This window comes from Parasteatoda tepidariorum, chromosome 8, assembly GCF_043381705.1.
Source record: "Parasteatoda tepidariorum isolate YZ-2023 chromosome 8, CAS_Ptep_4.0, whole genome shotgun sequence".
NCBI lineage: Eukaryota > Metazoa > Arthropoda > Arachnida > Araneae > Theridiidae > Parasteatoda > Parasteatoda tepidariorum.
Window position 1 is genome coordinate 72,999,442 of NC_092211.1, and position 21,918 is coordinate 73,021,359.

The window sequence follows — 21,918 nt, forward strand, 5'->3', positions numbered from 1 at the left end:
GTCTACTGATGTTATAGATGTGTACTTGAAAAAGACGATCTCACTTACTGAGAATTCTTCTTAAATTTGAAAAGATTTTGCTTCACCTGTTAATGTCCTATAGATTTTCTTCATTGTTTGGAAGCCAGTGTAATAATGAAAATTGATAAAAAATAATAAAAATTGGAAAAAATAAACAGAAAACTTTAAAAAATGCATTAAAATGCAAAATACGCCCCAAAATTTAAAGAAAAATGCCCTATAAATCTAAAAAAATGCTTTAAAGGACAAAAAATGTCCAAAAATGCAAAAAAATGCAAATGTCATCAAAATCCGGGCCTTACTTATAACCATGAAAAACCAGAATTTCCAGTAAAGCGTTACCATATGAGCAGAAAAATTGCCAAATCAATTATTTAAATACCGTATAATTTATTTCTATTAAACCAGAATTTTTTTTTGTACCAAGTCATTGCCATACAGTACTCGTACAATAGTTTTATCGGAAATCTTTTCTTAGTACACGGTGAAATAAAGTCTCGTACTATTGTGCTCTTTATTACCCTTAAAGTTTTTACCATGAAGCCAAAATATTTAAAAAAAGCTGCCCTGGATTATGACTGAATTCTGTATTTTGTTTCAAATTTAATAAAATATTATATGCATTTAATTTTTTTAAAAATATTTTAAAAATGAGAAAGCAATGTAATTAATTATTCGAATTATATCTGTGGGAACAAAAATTTTAAATTTCACAAGCCGTGTATATTTTATACATACTGCTATAGTTTCAATTATTTATTTGCTCATCTTGAGACGCTATGATAAATTTGTTACTTTAATAAATGATTTTTTATTGTAAATTAGCATTTTTAAAAAAGAACAGCAATCATTATGTACTTGTACTGTTTATGTTCGAATATGAATAAGAATCTCTTTATAATTTTTTTTGGGATTTGACACTGCTGTATTTTAAAAGATATCATGCATAAATTATTTTTGATTCTCAAAAGTAAAACAACAAAAAACAAATGGAACTTCTTGCAAAATATATTATTCTTATTTTCAATGTTTTTCTAACGATAAAAAAAGAATATTTATTATTTATGCAAACAATTTATTAATATGCTACTCTTTTAGTTCATAGAACTGCGCTTTGGCAAAATAATGAAATTTATGATGTCAACCTTCCTTCTTCTGCAAATGGTAAGAATATATTATGCAAATTTCCTTCTTTTGTTTGGTTATACCATATCAAGTTAAACCGAATCTCAAAATTATACATATTTGAATAAAGTTTTTAATTCTTTACTGAAAAATTTTGGTGCACCGTTATTTTAACTAGCTAAAATCAATGCTGCAGTATAAGTTTAAACTTATTTTGAAAAGAGAGAATAAACAAAATTCAGCTTTCCGTTTGACACGGAATTTTTATTTAACATATTCTGTATACTTTTTTCATTATTTTGAATTAAGTCAGGTGAAACTAAGTAAAAAATATATTTCATTTTGCTTTTTATTAATTTATAGTTATGATATATAGCATAAACCAGTATTGTTTTACTCGTTAAAGGTAAAATCTTCCAAACACGGCTCTCTTCAAAACATAAATTTTTCAAATCTGAATTTATTTGCACTTACTTAGATCTAAGAGAAACAACTATTCAGTATTGAAATTTTGTTAATTTATGAAATCAATTATTAATAATTTGTGAATATAAATAAAAGCAAAATTTAATTCAAACCACCATTTTTGATTTTATATTTTAGTACAAATATAATTTCCATAATTTAACATATTTTCTTTATACACGATTATAGACTGTTATATATGAAAAAAGTCTATATAGACGGGTTTTCCTCAGTCAGTTGTCTTTAATTGCTAATCCTTCGGCATTTAGATTCCTATAGCATTTCCTTTAGCAAAATCCTATAGCATTTAAATTCTTTAAATGCTATAGGATTTTGCAGATAAACCTGATTTAAAAAATATTCTACTCGCAGCAGTATGTTACTTAGCAGTGCTCGTATAAGTGGAGGTGCAACTTATACTAGCATTTTCTAAGTGATATGTTACTCCAAAAAAACTCCAGCTACCAACTCTCGCATTCAAAATCATTTGAATTATATACTACATTTAAATTATTACAACTAGTGAGTAATATATTTGGCTACAATTATCAGACCTATAAAATATACACGAAGTCGGAAAATTTGTTATCATTATGGAAATTTTTTTATTAAAATTGCAACAAAAAAAAATCTACCTCTTCAAAGAAAGTTTTTTTTTTTCGAATTCCCGAGAAGAAGAAAAAAAATTCATATTTGCCTTGTTTCCTACCCATGCAAACACAATTAAAAAATTAAATTCACACGATTTGAAATCACACATCGCGATTTAAATTTGTGGAATTTAAGATTTGCGCATCATATTTCGTATAATCACGATTTTATATCAAGTATTGCGTTTCGTATTCACGCGATTTAAAAGCCACTATTATGATTCGTCTTCAAGTGACTTAAAAACCTTACATCGGAATTTGAATTTACGCGAATTTAAAATCAAACATCGAGATTCGTATTCAAGCGATTTCAAAATCAAACATTGAAAATCGTATTTATGAGATTTTAGAATCAAATATCTTGATTCGTATTTGCGTGTTTTTAAAATATAACATCGAGATTCGTATTATCGTGATTTTAAAATTAAACGCCGAGATTAATATTCGCCTGATTTAAAAACCACCCACTGAGATTCGTATTTACACAATTTAAGTATATAATATAAAAATGTATCGATTAACTTTTTATTTTGCTTTAAATTTCATCTTGTAAGCGTCTTTATAAACATTGCAGTACATTAATAATTTCATTGGTTCTCAAGAACAATAATAATAATACCAAATGAGTTGTATAATAAAAAGTTATTGAAAATATATTCAAATATTTTTTTAAAAATTTCAGAAGAGCATTTGGTGAAAAATGTTTTTGATAATTATGAATAATTAAAAAAAAAAAATCAAAATTTCGAAAATTTTTCCTTTATTTATTTGTTTGTTTTCTAAAATTTTATTTTCTGAAACTTTCTTATTTTAGTAATCAGTAAGAATTAGACTTTTGAAAAGGAGACTAATGAATGAATTAACATAACCTTAGTTTCATGTTGTTTTTTCTGACGCTACTTGCTTGCCAGCAAAGCTGCTTGGTTTTCAGTGGCGTCATCTATGGCCAAGAATACGACATCAGCCACACGTTCTTCCAAGCCCGGTTTAGAAGGCGGGCCCATTCATAAATCCATATATTCACCCACAGATCGTAATTTTGACCTGAACTAATCAATCTTAAATTCAGTTCCCCCCGACATTTGTCTCATAGTCTCAGTATCAAACGCTTGGTCAGAGAATTTGGTTTCAGGCAACAGTTTTCAATGACAAGGCTTCAACCAGATTTAATTTATAGATCCATCTATATAAGAAGACGACAAAACTATTTCCTGCACTTAAAACTTTTTATCTCTTCAAGTAGATAGTTTATATTTTAATTAATATTAAGTAGATAATTACGTTGTTTGATTAAATTTCAATAATAATTATTATTTTTTTTAAAATTTTCAAAAGGTTTCTATTGTTAATAATTTATACTAATAAAACTTCTAATACACAGTAAAACATTCCGAATCAAATGACGCTATAAAGTATCCTTAAAATTCATTTTGCAATAAAATCCATTTTCACTGTAAAATTTATTGCTCTAATTTTTACAGAATAATTTATTTATTTACAGTGAAGCAGTGATTTTACAGTAAATATAACAGTATAAAAATGATAATGTATAGAAGAAATTTTGTTCCGTAAAATTGTAATGTAAAAATAGATTTTGCGGTAATAAGAATTGGCATCCTGAGCGCCAGTAATTTTTACCGTAATTTGAACCGGAATTTTTTACAGCGTGATAAGACATTTACCAATAAGACTAATATATTACATTACATAGTCTCATGGTTTTAATATCATAAGTTTGGTTGAAAAATTTGGCTAAAAGAAGTAGTTTTCTAATTACAAGGCTTTTACTTGTTTAGATTTTCGTAAATTCAATAATAATTCCTATATTCCAATACTGTTAAACTCGAATTAAAATTCGCAATATGGATATTTCATTGTGACAGCAATTAATCCAGTGGTAGAGAAGAAGCATGATTTCTAACAGTTTTGTAGATGCATAATTATTGCAAGGCGAATTTTTTTACTGCACATATATATCAAACATTGATACAGAGAATTTGAAAAAAAATATATTTTTCAGTTTAACATGAGGATTTTTACAATTAATAACTGTCGGAATGAGGGGCTATCGGGCATCCAAAACATCCCTAGTCTTAATGTCAAGAATTGTAAATTATTAGTGAGTAATAAATAATTCTTGGCATTCTTGACACAGTGAGTGAATGAATAGTAGTCAACGGACACTGAACAGCATGAGACGAGATCCAAAGTTAGCGAGTTATCAACAGATAATATAATCAAAAACAAAGCCAACCTTGCTTTATTAATATTAAATAATCTGGCTAAAGTTTAAACACCGTGAGACACCGAAGATAGTGAGATATTAATATAAGCGTGTAACAGATACATTTTTGTGGTTCTAGAAATAAAGCAATTTATAGTTAAAAGTAGATTTTGATGTCCGTTTAGTCGCTGTAGTGAATTAGTGAGTTGAAAAATTAACCGTTTGAATTAAAGTTTATGGATTAAGAAATTATTTGAATTAAAAAGTTAGCGGTTACATTGATAGTGAAGTAAAGAGTTTACTTATTTATAGTCGTTTTTTATAAAATGTGATAAAAATTAAATAATTTCTTTAAATTCATTATAATTGGAGTAGGAATGATTTTAAAAATTTATGAAATTAAAGAAATTTTAAGAGCTAGGAAATATGTAATGCTCATAATGCTATCACATTATAGTATCTTTTGCTTAGAGCGGATGATTTAATTTTATTTTTAACCAACAGCTAGAAAAAACAAACTATGATTAACAAAATAAAAAGTTTTAAAATGTTCTTCCGTTTTTTACCATGAGTGAAGTTTATTCGTTCAATCCATAATGCATAAAAAAGATGATTAATATTGTAAAAAATGATGCATGAATTTCGTTATTAAAAAAGGTGATGACTGTTAATAACAGTAGATTGCGGCGGTCCACATTTTAATTAATCTCCATTCCAACTTCCAACTAACTTGAAAGTTTTGAGGGAAAGAATGTTAATATTTTTTTCCACGCTTGCCGCGCCATCTGCTGACAGTTTTCATTATGAGGGCTTGGACATTATTTACAAGCATTTATTTTGTCTTTTAAAGTAAACTACTTGATTTTAATTCTTTATATCCTATGTTATTTTTCCTCACTTTTACTTTCTGTGAAATTCGTCCATCCTAGTTTGATTGGTCCGAGGCATTTAAATTTTATCAAACTTTGGAATGGACTGAAAACATATTAGCTTAGTTGTCAAGGCATATGCCCCAAATTATTTGTCTTAGACATGAACTGTTATATATTGTTTTTAGGTAGTTTATATGGCTGTGGCGCTGTATGGATCAGTTTTAGCTTTCAGTGCTGTCACTGATCTGCCACTGCAGACATCAATTGTATCACTGGGAGTTGTTTGCACTTTATATTGTTTCCTGGTAAGTGCTTGTAAAATACTTTATTAGCCTAAAGTTACATTGTACGGAAAATAAATCCCGGACATTATTTAAAAAGAAACTTTTTTAATATACAAGAAAAAGCAAAAAAAGTAAATTAAAAAAAACAACAACTTTGAAATACATTTAATAAGCTTCGAAGCGCTATGCATAAATATTGAGGATAATTAAGATAGAATTAGTAAATAAATGGGTAGTGATAAAGACAAAGTATTGTGTCAGTCAACGTAATGTCGTAATTACAAGAAAGACAATGCAGCAATGAATAAGAATGTAAAAAATAATTTTTATAACCGAGATAGTCTTTTTAATGACAAGAAGTTATTAAAGCTTTTAGAACTAGAGAAAAACTTAAAACTTAAGTAACTATATATATATATATATATATATATATATATGTAACATAAAAAGCTTCAATTAATCTTTTTATGTTAGTTTCTTTGCTATAAAACTTCATCCTAATTAATTATTCTANTGAATTATCCCTTGTAACACATGTGATAGGGATTACTTGTAAGATTTTCCCTTTAAGCTGTAGAACGTAAAAGGCAATGTACAAAAGGCAATAATATATATTTCTGGCCCAACCTAACCAAAAACGACAGGATAGTTTTATATATTTTCTTTTTTTGATGATGTGAAGCATTTTACGTTGTATTTCATTAAGGGTCTTCTGAATTATTCGTCAATTAATAATTAACTTATGAGTCCATCAAAATAATATTTTATTTTGAATCTTTCAAAATCCAGTACTTGAAAGAAAATTTTAACGAAGAGTGAAAACGATCAATTCATTAAAAAATAATTCATGTATTTAAAATTGATCTGTCTTGTTTTATTTCAGGGTGGTTTGAAGGCTGTTTTGTGGACTGACGTTTTTCAAGCTTGTCTTATGTTTATCTGCGTATTGTCTATTTTCATAACTGGAATTGAAGAAGGTGGAGGTCTATCAAAAGTTTATGAAACAGCAAGAGCAGGTCATAGACTTGATAACATATTCAAGTAAATATCTAAAAAAATAACTCTTTTTCTCACGAATGCATAAAACATGCAAGGCATAAGTTATTTTTCTTAAAATTGTATAAAAGCATTTAAATTATATTATAACTTAAAAATTGCATTAAAGCATTAAGAAAAATTGCTAATTGACTATGACAATCATATGACGCAATGTCATAAAATAAACATGAAATATTAAAAATTCTTTGTTACGTCAGAGAATAAATTAGAGTATAAGTGTGGGGTTTGGTATAATAAGCCATGAATGCGAAACAAGAAACTTTAATTTAAAATGTTAACAAAATGTAAAATTCCAAACGACTGCCCCACATTTGGCGTTGCTGTAGTATGCAGCGGTGCTTTTATACGTAGGATTAACTTCTTGTATAAAACTTTTGAACGAAACTATACTCAAAGCAACCTATTTTCCTGGTTTATTCTTCGCAACTGTCATTAGCAAAAGTTTTGTTACCATAATAGAAATTTTTCGAAACAACATGTAACTCCCTATGGGACCATTTTTCATACTTATGTTACGTTAAAATATTTTTGGAAATGAGGTTAATTAATAAGAAGTGCAAGACATAGCGAAGAAGTGAAAGTTAAAATGTTGTAACTTTTGAAAAGCCTTATGACACCAAATTAGGATCCAACAATGGGAATCTTCCATCCTCAGGATTTTTGATCTGTTTAAAATATGACAAAGGCATTTGAAATTCAATTTTGTTGCTTGGTAATTAAAGCCCCTAAGCATTTCTCCCTTGCCCTTTTTTGTGTTTCTGACGACTTTTAAGTAGATTTTTTTTTATATGTAGATTATTTTTATAAATATTTCGTTCTTTTCGAAATGTTTTAGTCCTCGCCTGGATTTTCTAGAACGATTCAACTTTTGGAGTTGTATTTTACGTGGATTCATTGCAGGAATTGTTACTTATGGAACGAATCAACTTGAAGTGCAGAGAATACTGAGTATGAGCGATGTTAAAAGAGCAAAATCGTAAGTGGAATGTCACATATCAGTACAGTTTGTCTATGTAAAGGACTCCCCTAACCATTCGTCAGGAGTAGTGGTGGTGACTACAGTTACGAGGTTTAACTATAGCAGGTAGGGGTGTTGGGTTATTATTTAAGGTAGTTTTTGGCTCGGATCGGCGATAGAAAGGGAATCAGGGGAGAAAGAAGCTCCCCTCTATCACTATTTCTTGTTCATAGCAGCCGGCGGACTTAGACTTCGTGGCGAGGGGAGTTCTTTCTAAAGACAAACTATATACAACTTGTACATGTTTAACGCAAATGTATATACAAGTTTATCTCTAGCTCTCTTAAAGATTTAGGTACTTTTAAAAAGTTAATCAAAAATAAAGTTAACAAATACGTTTACTCTTATTTAAAAAATACCTGAAGCAAATTTCGTGACGTAGAGTGTTATATAACATTTTGTTTAAATTATTTTACGCTTTAAAGAGAGATTTTAAAGTCACATTCAATAATTATTTTACAGGTCGAAGGCTGAACTAAATTATTTAAAATAAATAATAAAAAAAAATAAATAACAACAAATATTTTTCACGTGAGTGTTCATGAAGGCGTTAAATGTTTTTTTTTTTTTTTAGTTGTTAAAGGCATTTAAAATGTCTTGAAAATGAAAGTTTAATTGTTTAGTAATTTATTGAGTGCACACACTTCAAGAAGAGGATAACGAATGCCCACGCATGTAACTTATGGCACTAAGGCCAGCTGTTGGTTTATAAGCAAAATGGCATGTTAAAGATGAGCTAAGTTTCTCCACATAAGTTAAAATGTTAATTAACGTGAAGTTAATTTTATAGGGTGCCATATCGCACACCAAATTTGTAGAAATATAATTCTTTTGCGTCTACGTCTTTTACTTAACTTAGACTTATTATTTGTTTATGTATTTTATTGCAAATGTGATATATTTTCGTTTTGTGCACATGGTCACTTTGATGCATCATTAGTTTGTTTATGTTTTGAATGGTTTTGTAACTGTCTATAAAGTAAGAAATACATAGTGATAGATTTGAAATCTTTGTGAAACGATATAGAATGCGTCAGTTATGAGAATTAATACTTGACGAGTGTGGCTTACTCAAAATAGAATGGAAAGAACAGTCGGTTAACGAAACAAATGCCACGCTTCAAGAAACAATCAGGATCGAGATACCCTTACGGCACTTGCAGGTATCCGACAGCCTTACTTTTAATTAACAAAATTTAAAGAAAATACAGTTATAACATTGCACCTTTTTATAATTATTTGTTTCGGAAGGTTTCTGCAATTTTTATTTTTTTAATGGTAATTTCATTAATGCTTTAAATTTTTGAATAATACAAGTTATAAATACTTTTCAGACACTGTTGTTTTCGTTTTCTTTTAAAATTCTACTCTTCAAAAAAAAAAGAGAAACGATTATTTTGTTTATAAATTATATAATTATCATACTTTTATGTAAAAACATTTTGTTCAGATGTTAATCGGAGCAAAATAAACTATTACTTAGATTTGATATATAATCAAATGAATCTGGAAAAAAATGTTTAAACTTAGGAGTACAGTATTTTTGATACAATCAGAAGTAAAAATTGGGAAGTAATTTTGCTATTTAACAATCTATAGTTATAATCTTATAGTGTATAACAGTTCAAATTGCAAACTGTTTTGTATCTCTTTTATAACATTTATATTTTTAAAATTTTCATTACAAACGTTATGATTTAAATTGGGAAGCACCTGATCCACTTTCCTTATATTTTTATACATTTTTTGTTACTTTTAACATCAGATAAAGCGCGAGCTAATGAAATAATGATCTCGAGAGAGCGCCGACATTTTTCTAATATAGAGTGATAGGTTGGCAGGTACATTATTTACGTTGCACTAGAACTGCACAATGGGCTATTGGCGACGGTCTGGGAAACATCCCTAGGGATGATCCGAGGACATGCCATCACAATTTTGATCCTCTGCAGAGAGGGTGGCTCCCTTGTTTTGGTAGTCCCACAACATGCGCGCGAAGTCGAGCACTTAATGGTAAAACAGTTTAGCGAGGACCGATACCGAGCACCCTCGGTCCCACTGCATGCTGAGCACAGTGGTCGCCCACCCGCTTACTGACCGCAGCCAGTGATTCTTGACTTCAGTGCTCCACTGGGAACCGTATCTTTGGGAACCGGGACTAATGTAGAGTGAAGTACATAAATAATAAGCATTTCGTGCTTAGTGATAAGTTGATTTTCATGATAAAATAAAATAGTGAGGAATTCTGGTTACATGAGACCAATCAAATAATTCGACACAGTTATATAATGTAGTTATACTATTAAATTATGGCTAAAAAATAATAACTATGTACTGTTTCCATGCAGAGTACTTCGCCTGAGTTCATTACCACAAATTCTGTTGTTTGCAATTTGCTTGCTTTGTGGAATTGTATTGTATGGGATTTACCATGATTGTGATCCAGTATTGAATAAGAAATACTCAGGACTGACGAAGCATGATCAAGTAAGGGTTAACCTTTTTTAACTACTTAGAATTTAAGATTCCTTAAAAAAATGCCACCTAATTGACCTTTTAATAAACTAAATTTCATTATAATAACTATTTCTTATATCTGTTGAGATGGGTGACACTTGAAGTGTAGTTTAGACTCGAGTAGAATTTCATGAAACAGATTTTCAGTAAATATTACTTTTTCAACTTTACCGCGCAATAACGTCTAGCATAAATTAGATAAGTTCTATTAATTAAGAATGTGATGTACAAAGATTTCACTAATAATTGTGTTAAAAATATTTTTTTTCTGTGAGCTTTTTTTTTAATAATTTACTTGTAAATACAGAATTTCGGCTGTTATTTTGGAACGCAATTACTAATCTCTCCAGACCCAAGTAAACGAAAACAAAAGGAAAGATCACTAACAAAAAAATATCGCCCCAGTAAATTTTTTGCCTTAAAAAACATGATAAAAACTTCCATAGACGGAGAAAATCAATAATTTTTGTCCTACTCATCTCAATCCCAAATCAACGGGAACTTTAACAGTAGGTTCTTCCGACCAAATTCTTTAAAGTGAGTCACGGTGGCTTAAAAAATAGGGCGCTCGCCTTCTAATGAAATGATCCAGGTTCGAATCTTAGTGATGGCTGGTTAATGACTCAGACCACACAGCTGACGTAAAATATCTTGAGTGGTAGACAGATCATGGGTTATAATCCTCTTGCCATCGGGCTGACAGTGAGAGAATTTCTAGATTTTCCTCTTCATGTAACCCAAATACGGATTAGTTCCATCAAAAATTCCTCCACGTTTGTCCCAATATTTGATCCAGGAAATCCTTTCTCTTCTACGTTGTTTGCAAAATTTCAAGGCTACACTGAAAAAAAAATTGTTCTTAGTTGCCACCATTTTTGATGTTGAGGCAAACTAATTACATTTATAAGTACAGAAATGTAGTTATCGTACAAAAAGTTATATAAAATTGACAAAATAAGTATTGTTCGAAAGTAATAATTCCAACATACTATTAAAAATGTGCTAGTTTTTTAAAATGAAATGTTTTTGCAAAGAAGTCATAAATTGATTCTGATGAGCGAGCTTGAAAATATGCTATATTGCTATAGTAAAAAAACAAGCTAAACGGGCTCTTGTGCGCACAGGCCATCGCGTGGATGCCAGCTAAATATGGCTCTCGCATAAACCCGGTCATCGTGTGTATCCTTCTAAATAGTCGATCGAAATGAAAAAAGTAATGTAATTGCATTTTTAGAAATTTTCCTGTTCTAAATTGAACATGTTTGTTGCTGATACAGAAAATCTTTTTTTTTTATGCATAATTCAGGATTTTTTTAAAATTGGGTACAGATATTTCATACAGTACTAAACTTAATAGCTATGTCTTTAATACATGACGCATCAAACAAATTCAAATTCTTATTCACATTTATGGAATATCTGAAATCATAGGTTAGAAAAAGATTTGTTCACACTGTAAAATCATGATTAAATTCTTTTACTAACCACTGTGAAATTGTCCTAACTCCTTGCTTTTAGTATATGATTTTAGTAGATAACACTAATCTGTATTTCTTTTTAGATGATACCTGCCTACATTGTGAACAAATTCAGCAATATCCCTGGCATGACTGGACTCTGCATAGCTGGAATATTCAGTGCTTCACTGAGCACAATATCTTCAGCGTTGAACTGTGCCTCTACTATAACAGTTGTAGATTTCATAAAACCTATTTTCAAATCTGGACAAATTTCCGACCTAAAAACTGTGTGGTTAGCAAAAGTTTTGTGTAAGTACCTACTTTTTAAAAACCCATCTTCAAACCACGGAAGCAAACAACATTGATGACATCAATTATTTTATTTAGCAATAAAATCCTTGAAATATATCTTGAATATGCGTGCAAACATATATTCAAGAGCATTTGTGTTACAGTTCGTATTTTTGGACTAAGAAGACAATGAAAATGTACTATTTAATACTTCTACTTCTTTTTACTTTTTAAAATTCTTGAAGCCTTACACAAATTAATTTGCTGTTTGTTACATTCTGCATACCTAAATAATTGAATAACTAAAATGTATGATACATAAAAAATAAGGAACATTTTAAAAGGTTGCTTTTGCTGACATGAGCCAATTTATTTTTAAATTTTAGAATTGGCATATTAACACGCAAATGAAAATGATAAAAAATTATTTTATTGTATGTAAAGTTTTTCCTTTTATTTTTTTAGAAAGCCTTAGGCAAGCACCGTATTTTCCAGACCAGTCATGAGTGACCTCACCAGTACTGGGTGAGGTCAAATTGTGATGCTGCAAATTGTCTTGTGATTTAATAAATGAGTATCCGTGACTGCCCAAAACTTTCTAACTTCTTCAAAACTAGAAGAAAGAAGGCCATGGCACGGATAAAGTTAGTAATTCAAGCAAACGAACATAAACTGCGCTGTGGGGTTATTTACAATAAGCGTGATTACTTTCTGGATACTAAACTGCGCAGTGAGGAATATCACGAAAAGTGTCACTGTGATCGGACTGTTAAAGGACTGGATTTATTGTTTATGGTAACCAGTTCAGAGGAATTATCTCTTGTAGGAGTGTTTGACTGTTGTATTTGTGTTGCAATCTGATAACGGATAACTCTGATAATAATGGATAACTAACAATCTGATAACTCTGTTATCTGGGGGTATTTTTTTCATTGTTTGAGACGTTTATTGAAATTATAAGCATAAATACTTTTCTATGACTTCAATAAACCAATTATGTACATTTTGTATACTTGTTTCTTAAAGCTCTTATGTATGGCGTAATTTGCATCGGTCTCAGCTTCTGTTTCTTGGATATACAAAGTCTTAAACGTCTTTCGTTTGTTGTGATTTCTGCAGGAGACGGTCCAATTTTGGCTATCTTTTTGGTTGGTGTTCTAACAAGAAAAGCCGGTGATAAAGTACGTACTTAATCATTTTTGAACTTGAATGATTTTCATTATTTTGAACTTGAATCTTTTTTGACTTTTTGAACTTCAATATGAAATATTTTTCATTTATTATATTTAAAATAACTTTCATAGCTAATATTAGAGTATTTTTTTATACGAAATTAGATTAATAAACCTATACCTATGATAGTCTAGAGATAAACCTATTTTGCTCAAAATATTCCTTCAAATTTTCATTCCTTTTTTTTATTATTGAGACAAAAAATTTCAGTGAAAGGAAAAGTAAAATAGTTTATCTCGTATAAATTTTTTTTAAACTCCAAATTGCTTTTGACGGCCAATTGCTACAAAACCTCAATTATAGGGCAGATAAGATGGCGTTCTAAATTAATTATTTATAAAGTTAGTGATTTCTTAATAAGTGTTACATACAAACTGGTGTTTCAATCATTACAAGTAAATTTCCTTTTGCAGAATTTACCTGCGTCTATTGCCAGGTGCATATCTTTTAAGTTTTGGCAAGTGTGTGAAAGTGATGACTTATAAAATATTTATTTTAATCATCAAAAGTAGGATATCTTATTAAAGAATTTAAACAATATCACCAGTTTCATATATTTCATATCATATCTTTTACCAGTGGTCAGAAAACTTCTTTATTTTTGTAACTGACTACAACTCTTTATTACAAATGTAGCGATGTTTCATAACACTAGAAAGACTGAAACTTAGTATATACCTATATTGCCCAAAAGCAGTCAAAATGACAGCATTGTGAAAGAATAACTAATGTGTAAAGAAATTATTTACAGTTATATAACAAATTATTAGCAAATATTAACAATAAAATAAATTTACTTCACTTGGAAAAATCTAATTTATGCATTAATTATCATTTGTACATTTTTTGCAAATGAAAAACCTCTTAAAAAGCAGTTGAAATGACTTCCTTTCTTCCTTTGACAATCTAGTGTTAAAGTTTAATAGTATCTTTTATGTGTTCTGATATATATATATATATATATATATATACACACACTCTATAACAAAAAAATCGACGCACCAAGAAGGAGTTGTCCGATTGAAACGAAAATNATATATATATATAAATTGGCTACGCCGCTTTAAGTATCAGTAACTTGTAATTCCAAAGATATTAACGCTCAGCTACATGGGCATTCTTTTTGCTTCCATTGAAGACCCGCAAAGATTTGTACCAATCTGATTCGAACACTTTTTTGTGTTTGAACCTTGTTCCTTTACTAAATTTACGTTTGCAGAAATCTTAACAAAATACTATCGAAAATAACCTTAAACTTTGGAAACCAATCAATTTATTCTCTTAAAATTTCAAAATTAGTTGCAAAGTTTATAATCAGATGTCGCTACAATGCAACATTTTCTGCCGCATGACTTAACTGAACTGTTGGTACGATTGTCTGTTAACTTTGTCCTCAGACTAATAAAAATATTGATGCTGTATAAGTGTTTTACAGTTTCACTTAATTAAAAGCACCATCTCATGAGAAACTGAGAAATTAGTTTTGAATGTTAATGAGAATCAATATTTTGTTTCCTAAGTTTAACGAGTCAAATCGTACATTTCTATCTCCGATAATTTTTCATTAATTGATTTTTCAATTCTTCTTTTATCGTATATCTCTTTTTTACTAGAATATTGTTTATTTTTGTTATGTTTTGTTTGCTATGTAAATATTTGTGTTTTAAAACATCTGGCTGTTTTTAATTTTTTTGAATTTTAAAATTCTTACATTTTCTGAATTCTTAAATGTGAATCCTTAAATAAAATTTTTTTAAAATTATTTGAACTCTTAAATGTGTATTTTTAAATTGCTTGAATTCTTAATCATTTATTTTACAGCTCATATCATTTGCCTTTATTTTCGGTATTACAATAATTTCCTGGATTTCCTTTGGTTCACTGTTTTCCAAATATCATCAACCATTTTTGCCTCTAAGTACCAGTGGTTGCACATCGACTGAAAACGTAACAACTTCATTTAACTCGTCAACGATTATGACTCCGACAACAAATTCCAAGTAAATATTTATTATTCTCTCTTAAGCATAATCAATTATTATCAGTTTAGGTTTTATACAAGTATTACGGGAAATTTAGGATTTTTTTAAAATTTTAAGATTGAACATTTCTTTGGTGAGTTTTTGAACCTGGACAAGGCGTTCATGAAAATATTCTTAGTTATTTAAGAAAATAGGCATACATTTGATTTCATTTTTCAAACTTCGTTTATGAACATTTGTTAAAGGATAAACTAATGAACCAAAATAAATTCGTAATTTGATATCGTTCATTTGCAAAGAACACTAGAAACGTAAGATTAAATTAGACTTTAAAAGTCTACAGTTGTATTTGCAAGGTTGCCATGGTTACTGTAAATTTATAATAATAGTAGTAAATTTACGTTGTAGGAATTCCAAAGCTTTAAAACTCAATTTATCATTAAGAGATTTGAATTCGAAAAACTCGTCTAAAAAATTCATCTGTAATTCATCTAGCCACCGCAATCTCGGAGTTAGGGACTTTGCCCCGTAATGATTATGCTTAGTGTTTAAATAAGTAAGGAAAAGTAAGCACGAAATTTCTTGCGTATTAGTTCAATTTGGATTGAATAGTGAAAAGAAGCATATTTTGCTGTGTCAATTTTACGTAAACACGCATTTCGAGCTGTATTTTCATAAATACACAGTTTGTGCTGTATCCATTTTCGTAAATGTACATTTTGAATATGTCAGTTTTTATAATGACTCAATTCGAGGTGTGTCCATATTCCTAAGCACGCATTTTGAATGCGGCCATTTTTGCAAACACGCAATATGAGTTGTGTCCATTCTCGTACACACGCATTTGAATATGCCCATTTTCGTAAACAAATCATTCTAGCTGAGTTCATTTTCAGAAGCAGGCATTTCACGCTGTGCCCATTTTCTTAAACGCGCATTTTCACATTTTTGTAAACACACATTTCGAGCTGTGCCCTCAATTAAAAACTAACAGTCAAAGTATTTCGTTTTTTTAATCTAATTTTATTTTAATCTTTTTGATCCAAACTTTGAGTACAGAAAATGTTCTACTTTGAATCAGCTGAAGAAAATCACTTCAAACTAGAATTCAAAATTTTGATATTCTATAAAAACTACTACCAGAGTTGATGAATTTTTTTTAAATCAGGCCAAGTAATTAAAAACATATAATTATTTAATTTCTTTTCCGAAAACAAAATTATATCAAAGAAATTAAGATGTACAATTTTTATCCAAATTGTTTTGTCAGTTTTGGAATATATTTAGTTGAAATTGTGTAAAACTTTTAAATACTGTTTACAGAATAGAGTTTGTTTTAATTATTCTTATTAAAATGCTCGTTTTAAAGAAACAATTCAATTTAATATCTTAAATATCACTGTCTTGCAATAATTTCATTATTAAATAGTATTAACATAAATGGGGAGAAATTAAATTGGATTTACTAAATTGCTTACTGACTGTTATGGATTGTTTATAAGATAAAACTTTTTTAGCTTAAATTAGGTTATTTGGAGCATTATAGTGCTACAATGTATGCGGATATTACGAAGGTGAGTTCGAAAATAAGTTTCTCTTCTACTTTTCCTCATATGTTAATAAGTAAATCGAACCTCAGTTCCTTAGTAAATCTAACAGATAGTTGCTGAATGTGAAAGATACCTACGCACCATAGCCAATCTTTCGACTGTGATCAAACAGATGGCAGCGATGTTGCAATGCCTGTGCAAAATAAAGGCGAGTTTCTAAATCTGGTCCCGGAGTTTTGTTGTCACTTGAACTTATCGGAGTTGGAAATCATCAATGCTACCGTGTATTGAAATATACGGTGGTCAATTGGAAAAAGCGACCTGGTCTTCTTACAGTAGGCGTTGTTGGATGGCAATAAGAAACCACGTATAGCGCCGGCAAGTCAAAACCATAATGCCACTTTTGGTTACAAGATCCTTGATAATCCGTCATACAGTTCTTATCTTTATTCCAGTGACATCTATCTGTGTCCGGATTTATAAGAAAAATCTCAGCCGAAGGAGCTTTCAAAACAATGGTGAAGTCATACAACCCGTAAACGTCTCTTCCATATACAATGTCCCGATTTCTTTCTGAAAGACCTTTTGAAGCTTTAAAAGAGGAAAAACGCATGTACAACGTACAAGTCTCAACGTGTACATATCTCAAATCAGACGCATGTACCGACACGCGTCTCAACGTTCTTGATAATTATGTAGAAATATAAAATTATGTCTTATATTCAACGTCTTTTTCTTTTTTCTTTTATACCCACTTCTGTCAACAGTCGCCAGGGGAAACTTCTCCTTCGTAAATACTTTCATTAATAACTAAAAAAATAATAGTTAAAAATATTAAATATTAATTGTCAATAATAATACATCGTAAGTGTTAATAAATTATTAATTTGTTTTTATATATAATATTGTTTTCATTTATGTTTTAGGGAAATATTCATCCTATATAAAATTGCGCACATGTGGTATCCCACGTTTGGATTTATACTCACTTCAGTCGTTATATTTATTTCTGTTTTAGCTACAGGTAACAAATTTCTTTTTATTGATTTTTAGGTTTCATAAACATGTTTTATATTAAAAGAAAAATGTAATGTAAAGTTTTCTAAAAAAATCTAGATTTTAATCTTCACAAAATTCAACAAAATGCCAATATGGCTGTATCGTCTTCAAACATTAGTAAGGAATAAAGAATTATATAATACTAAATATATGGGAAAGGAACGTCACTTTTTACCTTGACGCATACGAAATATAATTTTTCATACCTATAGACTAATGTTTTACCTGTTTTACCAGAAATTTGATCAGCATATACAGGATGATTAAAGAAAATCGTTTACAAAATGACATGACAAATCAGGCATTCAATAATGATAAAAAAATCACATAGGAACGTAAGATCCATTAGAGGGTGCTAAAGTTATGAAAAGGCGTATACACACGCATGTATGATAGGGAACCAATCATATGCCCACCACGATCACCAGATCTCTCTCCAATGAATTTCTTCTAGTTTTTAAAAGGAGTTGCGTAAGAAACACCTATTTTATTGCCAGAAGATTTAGTAGGAAGAAATAAAGGCAGTAGGTGGCATTCCGGATTCACTTGGTAGATTTGAAAGGGTGTGTCGATGAAGCATCGAAGTGAGGTGAGTTTCGATGCATCTTTAAAAAACTTTGAGCATTTCTGTAATCGTCTTACATTTCTAACATATGATTAAAATAAATGTTATGTGCAATGGTTTTGTTTTTCCCTTTTTAATACTTTTTAAACTCCCTCAAATGGTTTTTGATCCTTGTTTAATGTTTCTTTATTGAAATATATAACCATAACATTCAAACTATAAGCATAACATTCTTAAATAGAAATTAAAAATATGCATTGTATGAATCATGAAATTTTTGAAATCTAATTTTATTTTAAATGTTGATTTCATCGGAAATATACATTTGATTGAAAGTTTTATTACTGAAGCTACTAACAATGACGTCATGCTTGGAGGAGTGAGAGGGGATTAGTAAAATTGCAACAGATTGCGGCAAGAATGAGTCCGAGAGTTATCAGAAGTGTGGCATCCCATATTTTAAAACATTTGTTCTATACCTTTTTCAATGAAATAAGTTTACTACTTATCATTATTTTATAACCGTCGTTGAACAGCCGACCCAACCTTTTGGGTTTACGACTACTAATGTTCAACTCCATAGCCTTGTCATTTTGAACCCGATTCAGAAGACAAGGGAACTCCTGGAACGAGTATTGGGAGAAATTTGCCTTCGTAGAGGACTTTTTTATGGAGCTAACCCTCATTTGAGTTACATGAAGAGGAAGACCACGAGAACATCCCACGGTTAGCCTGACGGCAAGGGGACTCTAAACCATCATCCGTCTACCACTGAGGATTTTTCACGTCACCACTGTGGTCGGTGCAAGCAGGATGCGGAATTCGTATGCACTGGGATTCGAACCCGGTTTGCCTCATTGGTAGGTGAATGCTCTATCCCCTAATCCATCACGGCTCTATGTATCTTTATTACTGTTACGCTCATAAATTTCACGAAAAAAGGTATTAATGTTTGAAAATAAAATTTGAAATATGATCTATATCGGAAATTTCACACGCCTATGGCACGCGCGCTATTAGGTGACTCCTGACATATATTTCAGCGGTGCGCTTGAAATTCATCTTAAGTATGACTTCTGTTGAGTTATATTCACTGAAGACAACATTTTTAAGAAAAGAACTTTGACACTGGTGTCCATATAAAGCGGATTCATAAACAAATGCGACTTTGGGCACAATGTGACATTTTTCCGGATGCAGGGGGGGACTATAGCCCTTTTCAATATCGAAGTCGATGTCGTAAGAGAGACTGTTTCTTTTTCGGGAAGTTCGTACAACGTTAGATTATTAATTAAATTACAAACTATGGAAAAATTTACAATATAGTAAACTTGCACTATTTTGTGAGCAGGTAATTTGATCAAGGAATTCTGTAAGATATAATTTACTGTTAGAAACCGCCTTGTATCATATTAAAAGTTAGTTTATTACTAAAAATCTAACATTGTATCACAATGTAATTCAATGGTTTGAAATCAAAATAGTGGCTTGCAAATAAATTTTTCTACAACTGAGTTGCATGATGAACTCCTGAAAATAATACACCGTTATTTATTTGGAACAGTGATCGAAAACTTGTCACCATCTCTGATCTTTAACATGTTTCAAAACAGCTATCATATGTTTATACTGTCTGACCCTAGTTATATTTAACTCAGGATATAGTGAACACTCTGTTTCGCTGAACGTTCTTTGGTCTCGTCCGAACTGCTATTTAACTAATGTTGTATCTCACGCTTTTAGTGGACAGTTGAGAAAATGGTAGTTCGTTTATTGTGGCCTCAAATTTCCTTTTTCAGTTATTGAAATAAATGATACAAAATTTTTATTCTATTTGATAAGTTCAGAAGTATATTACGATGACTTCTCGTGAAAATTGATGTAATGCATATTATAAAGGTGAGTTTAAAATTATTTTGCTGTAAAGAATGGTGCTTGTGGAATAATGCAAAAGCGGCCATATGGGGGAGCCAATTTGGTAGCACAAAAATTACAGCTTTTAATTGAAACTTTTAATAAAAATAATGGAAATCAAAAAGATATAAACATCTAAAAAATTCTAAGACTGACAATAAGGGACGACAATCACTGAAGAATATTTTGAACGTTTTTTTAACTTTCCGATTGAAGATTTCGTTACTAGTAAAAATTTGCTATAATGGAACCTTTTTTGCTTTTTTGAAGCACTACATATTTGCATGGTTAATAATTTATAAAACGAATTATACTGTTTAATTATACTGCTGAATATTGTTTAAAAGAAACGGATATAATGAATCATCGCTCACAGTGGATTTATTGTGAGGTCCGCAGTTGGTTTACTAAAGTGAGCGGGATCCGACCATATATTATTGTGTGAAATTCTACAAGAGGAGTTAGGGTATGGTGAAGTGGGTTTTCTTTTAAAAATGTTAGATGTTAAGAGAGTTTTTTTTAAAAATGTTGAAAATAAAGTGCGTTATCATTTACAAACGACTACTTAGAAATTTTTGCTATTCAATATTTTTTTAATAATTTGAGAAATTTAGTTTTCTTAATTTGGTTTCATTTAATAGGATGGAAGAAGAATGTGATTCCAGCTGATTCAAAGTGTTTAAGTCCTATTCTATGGAAGAAATCGAAGCCACAAAATGCCTGAAATAAAAGAAGGGAATTGAATTGAAGGGAAATGAACATCACGTCACATTTTCTCGAACTAATTAGGTTACATCATGCCGTAGAGGATGATATACAAATCAAACTTTTATTAAACCTTTGTGTATTATTGTGTAACAAGATACATAATTACATATCGAAGCATTTTGAAGAAGAGAAAAGACCCCTGAAATCGTAACATTTAACAAAGTTATTCTACAGTATCAATACATTATGTTGAACTATATCGTTCAACCACTATAAACAGAGACACTGAGCCAAGATTCTGTTATATTGAACTATATTTTCCTTTAAACGAGCAAGGAGAGATAGAAATCTCCCATATATCAACGATGTCTCAAAAATGTTGATGTTACTCAGTGTTATGATTTAACAAAAGAAAAAATTTTTTAAACATTGATTAATAAATTACTTTTATATCGAAAAGCACTTCAACACACTTTAAAATTGCAATTTTGGAATAAAATAAAATATATTTGATTTTTTTCTTAGTTTCACGCTTCTATATCTAATGGGATTTGTTTTAAATGTTTTTTTTTTCCTGCGAAAAATGCAACTAAAGATTGATTGTTCATACAATTGCTCTTCAAACTCTTAGAAATTTTTCTTATAATTCTGACTTTTACAATTTTTCTACTTTATGTCCAATATAAATAGATTTAAATGCAATGTAAGGTAAGATTTGATACCAATGTAAGACAAGGTTTAAATGCCTATTAATAAAAAAAAATTAATTAAAAAGCAAGTATTTATAAAACTGCTCGTTATCTTTCATTAATGATTTAGAAATAACTAGGAGAGATTAAAATCAAAATGCATTAAAAAAAACTAAAATTGGAACATCTGACGAAGAATTATTTTTATCCACGTGTAATATATATACTACAG

The 21,918-nt window shown here is 29.9% G+C and overlaps 1 protein-coding gene across 2 annotated transcripts in view; it reads left to right on the forward strand.

The window, feature by feature from the left end:
- Positions 1–21,516, forward strand: part of LOC107456244 (putative sodium-dependent multivitamin transporter) — a 27,724-nt gene extending 6,208 nt beyond the window's left edge. Inside the window, exons 2-11 of one of the 2 annotated variants that reach the window (XM_071184225.1) lie at positions 1,120–1,185; positions 5,543–5,662; positions 6,525–6,682; positions 7,536–7,676; positions 10,067–10,205; positions 11,797–12,004; positions 13,013–13,167; positions 15,041–15,219; positions 17,678–17,775; positions 20,931–21,516. In XM_071184225.1, coding sequence (XP_071040326.1) covers positions 1,120–1,185; positions 5,543–5,662; positions 6,525–6,682; positions 7,536–7,676; positions 10,067–10,205; positions 11,797–12,004; positions 13,013–13,167; positions 15,041–15,219; positions 17,678–17,775; positions 20,931–21,013 — 1,347 coding nt within the window. In that variant the 3' untranslated portion in view covers positions 21,014–21,516. The remainder of the gene's footprint in view (positions 1–1,119; positions 1,186–5,542; positions 5,663–6,524; positions 6,683–7,535; positions 7,677–10,066; positions 10,206–11,796; positions 12,005–13,012; positions 13,168–15,040; positions 15,220–17,677; positions 17,776–20,930) is intronic. The other variant, XM_071184224.1, reaches the window with a different exon arrangement.
- The last annotated feature ends 402 nt before the right edge of the window (positions 21,517–21,918 follow it).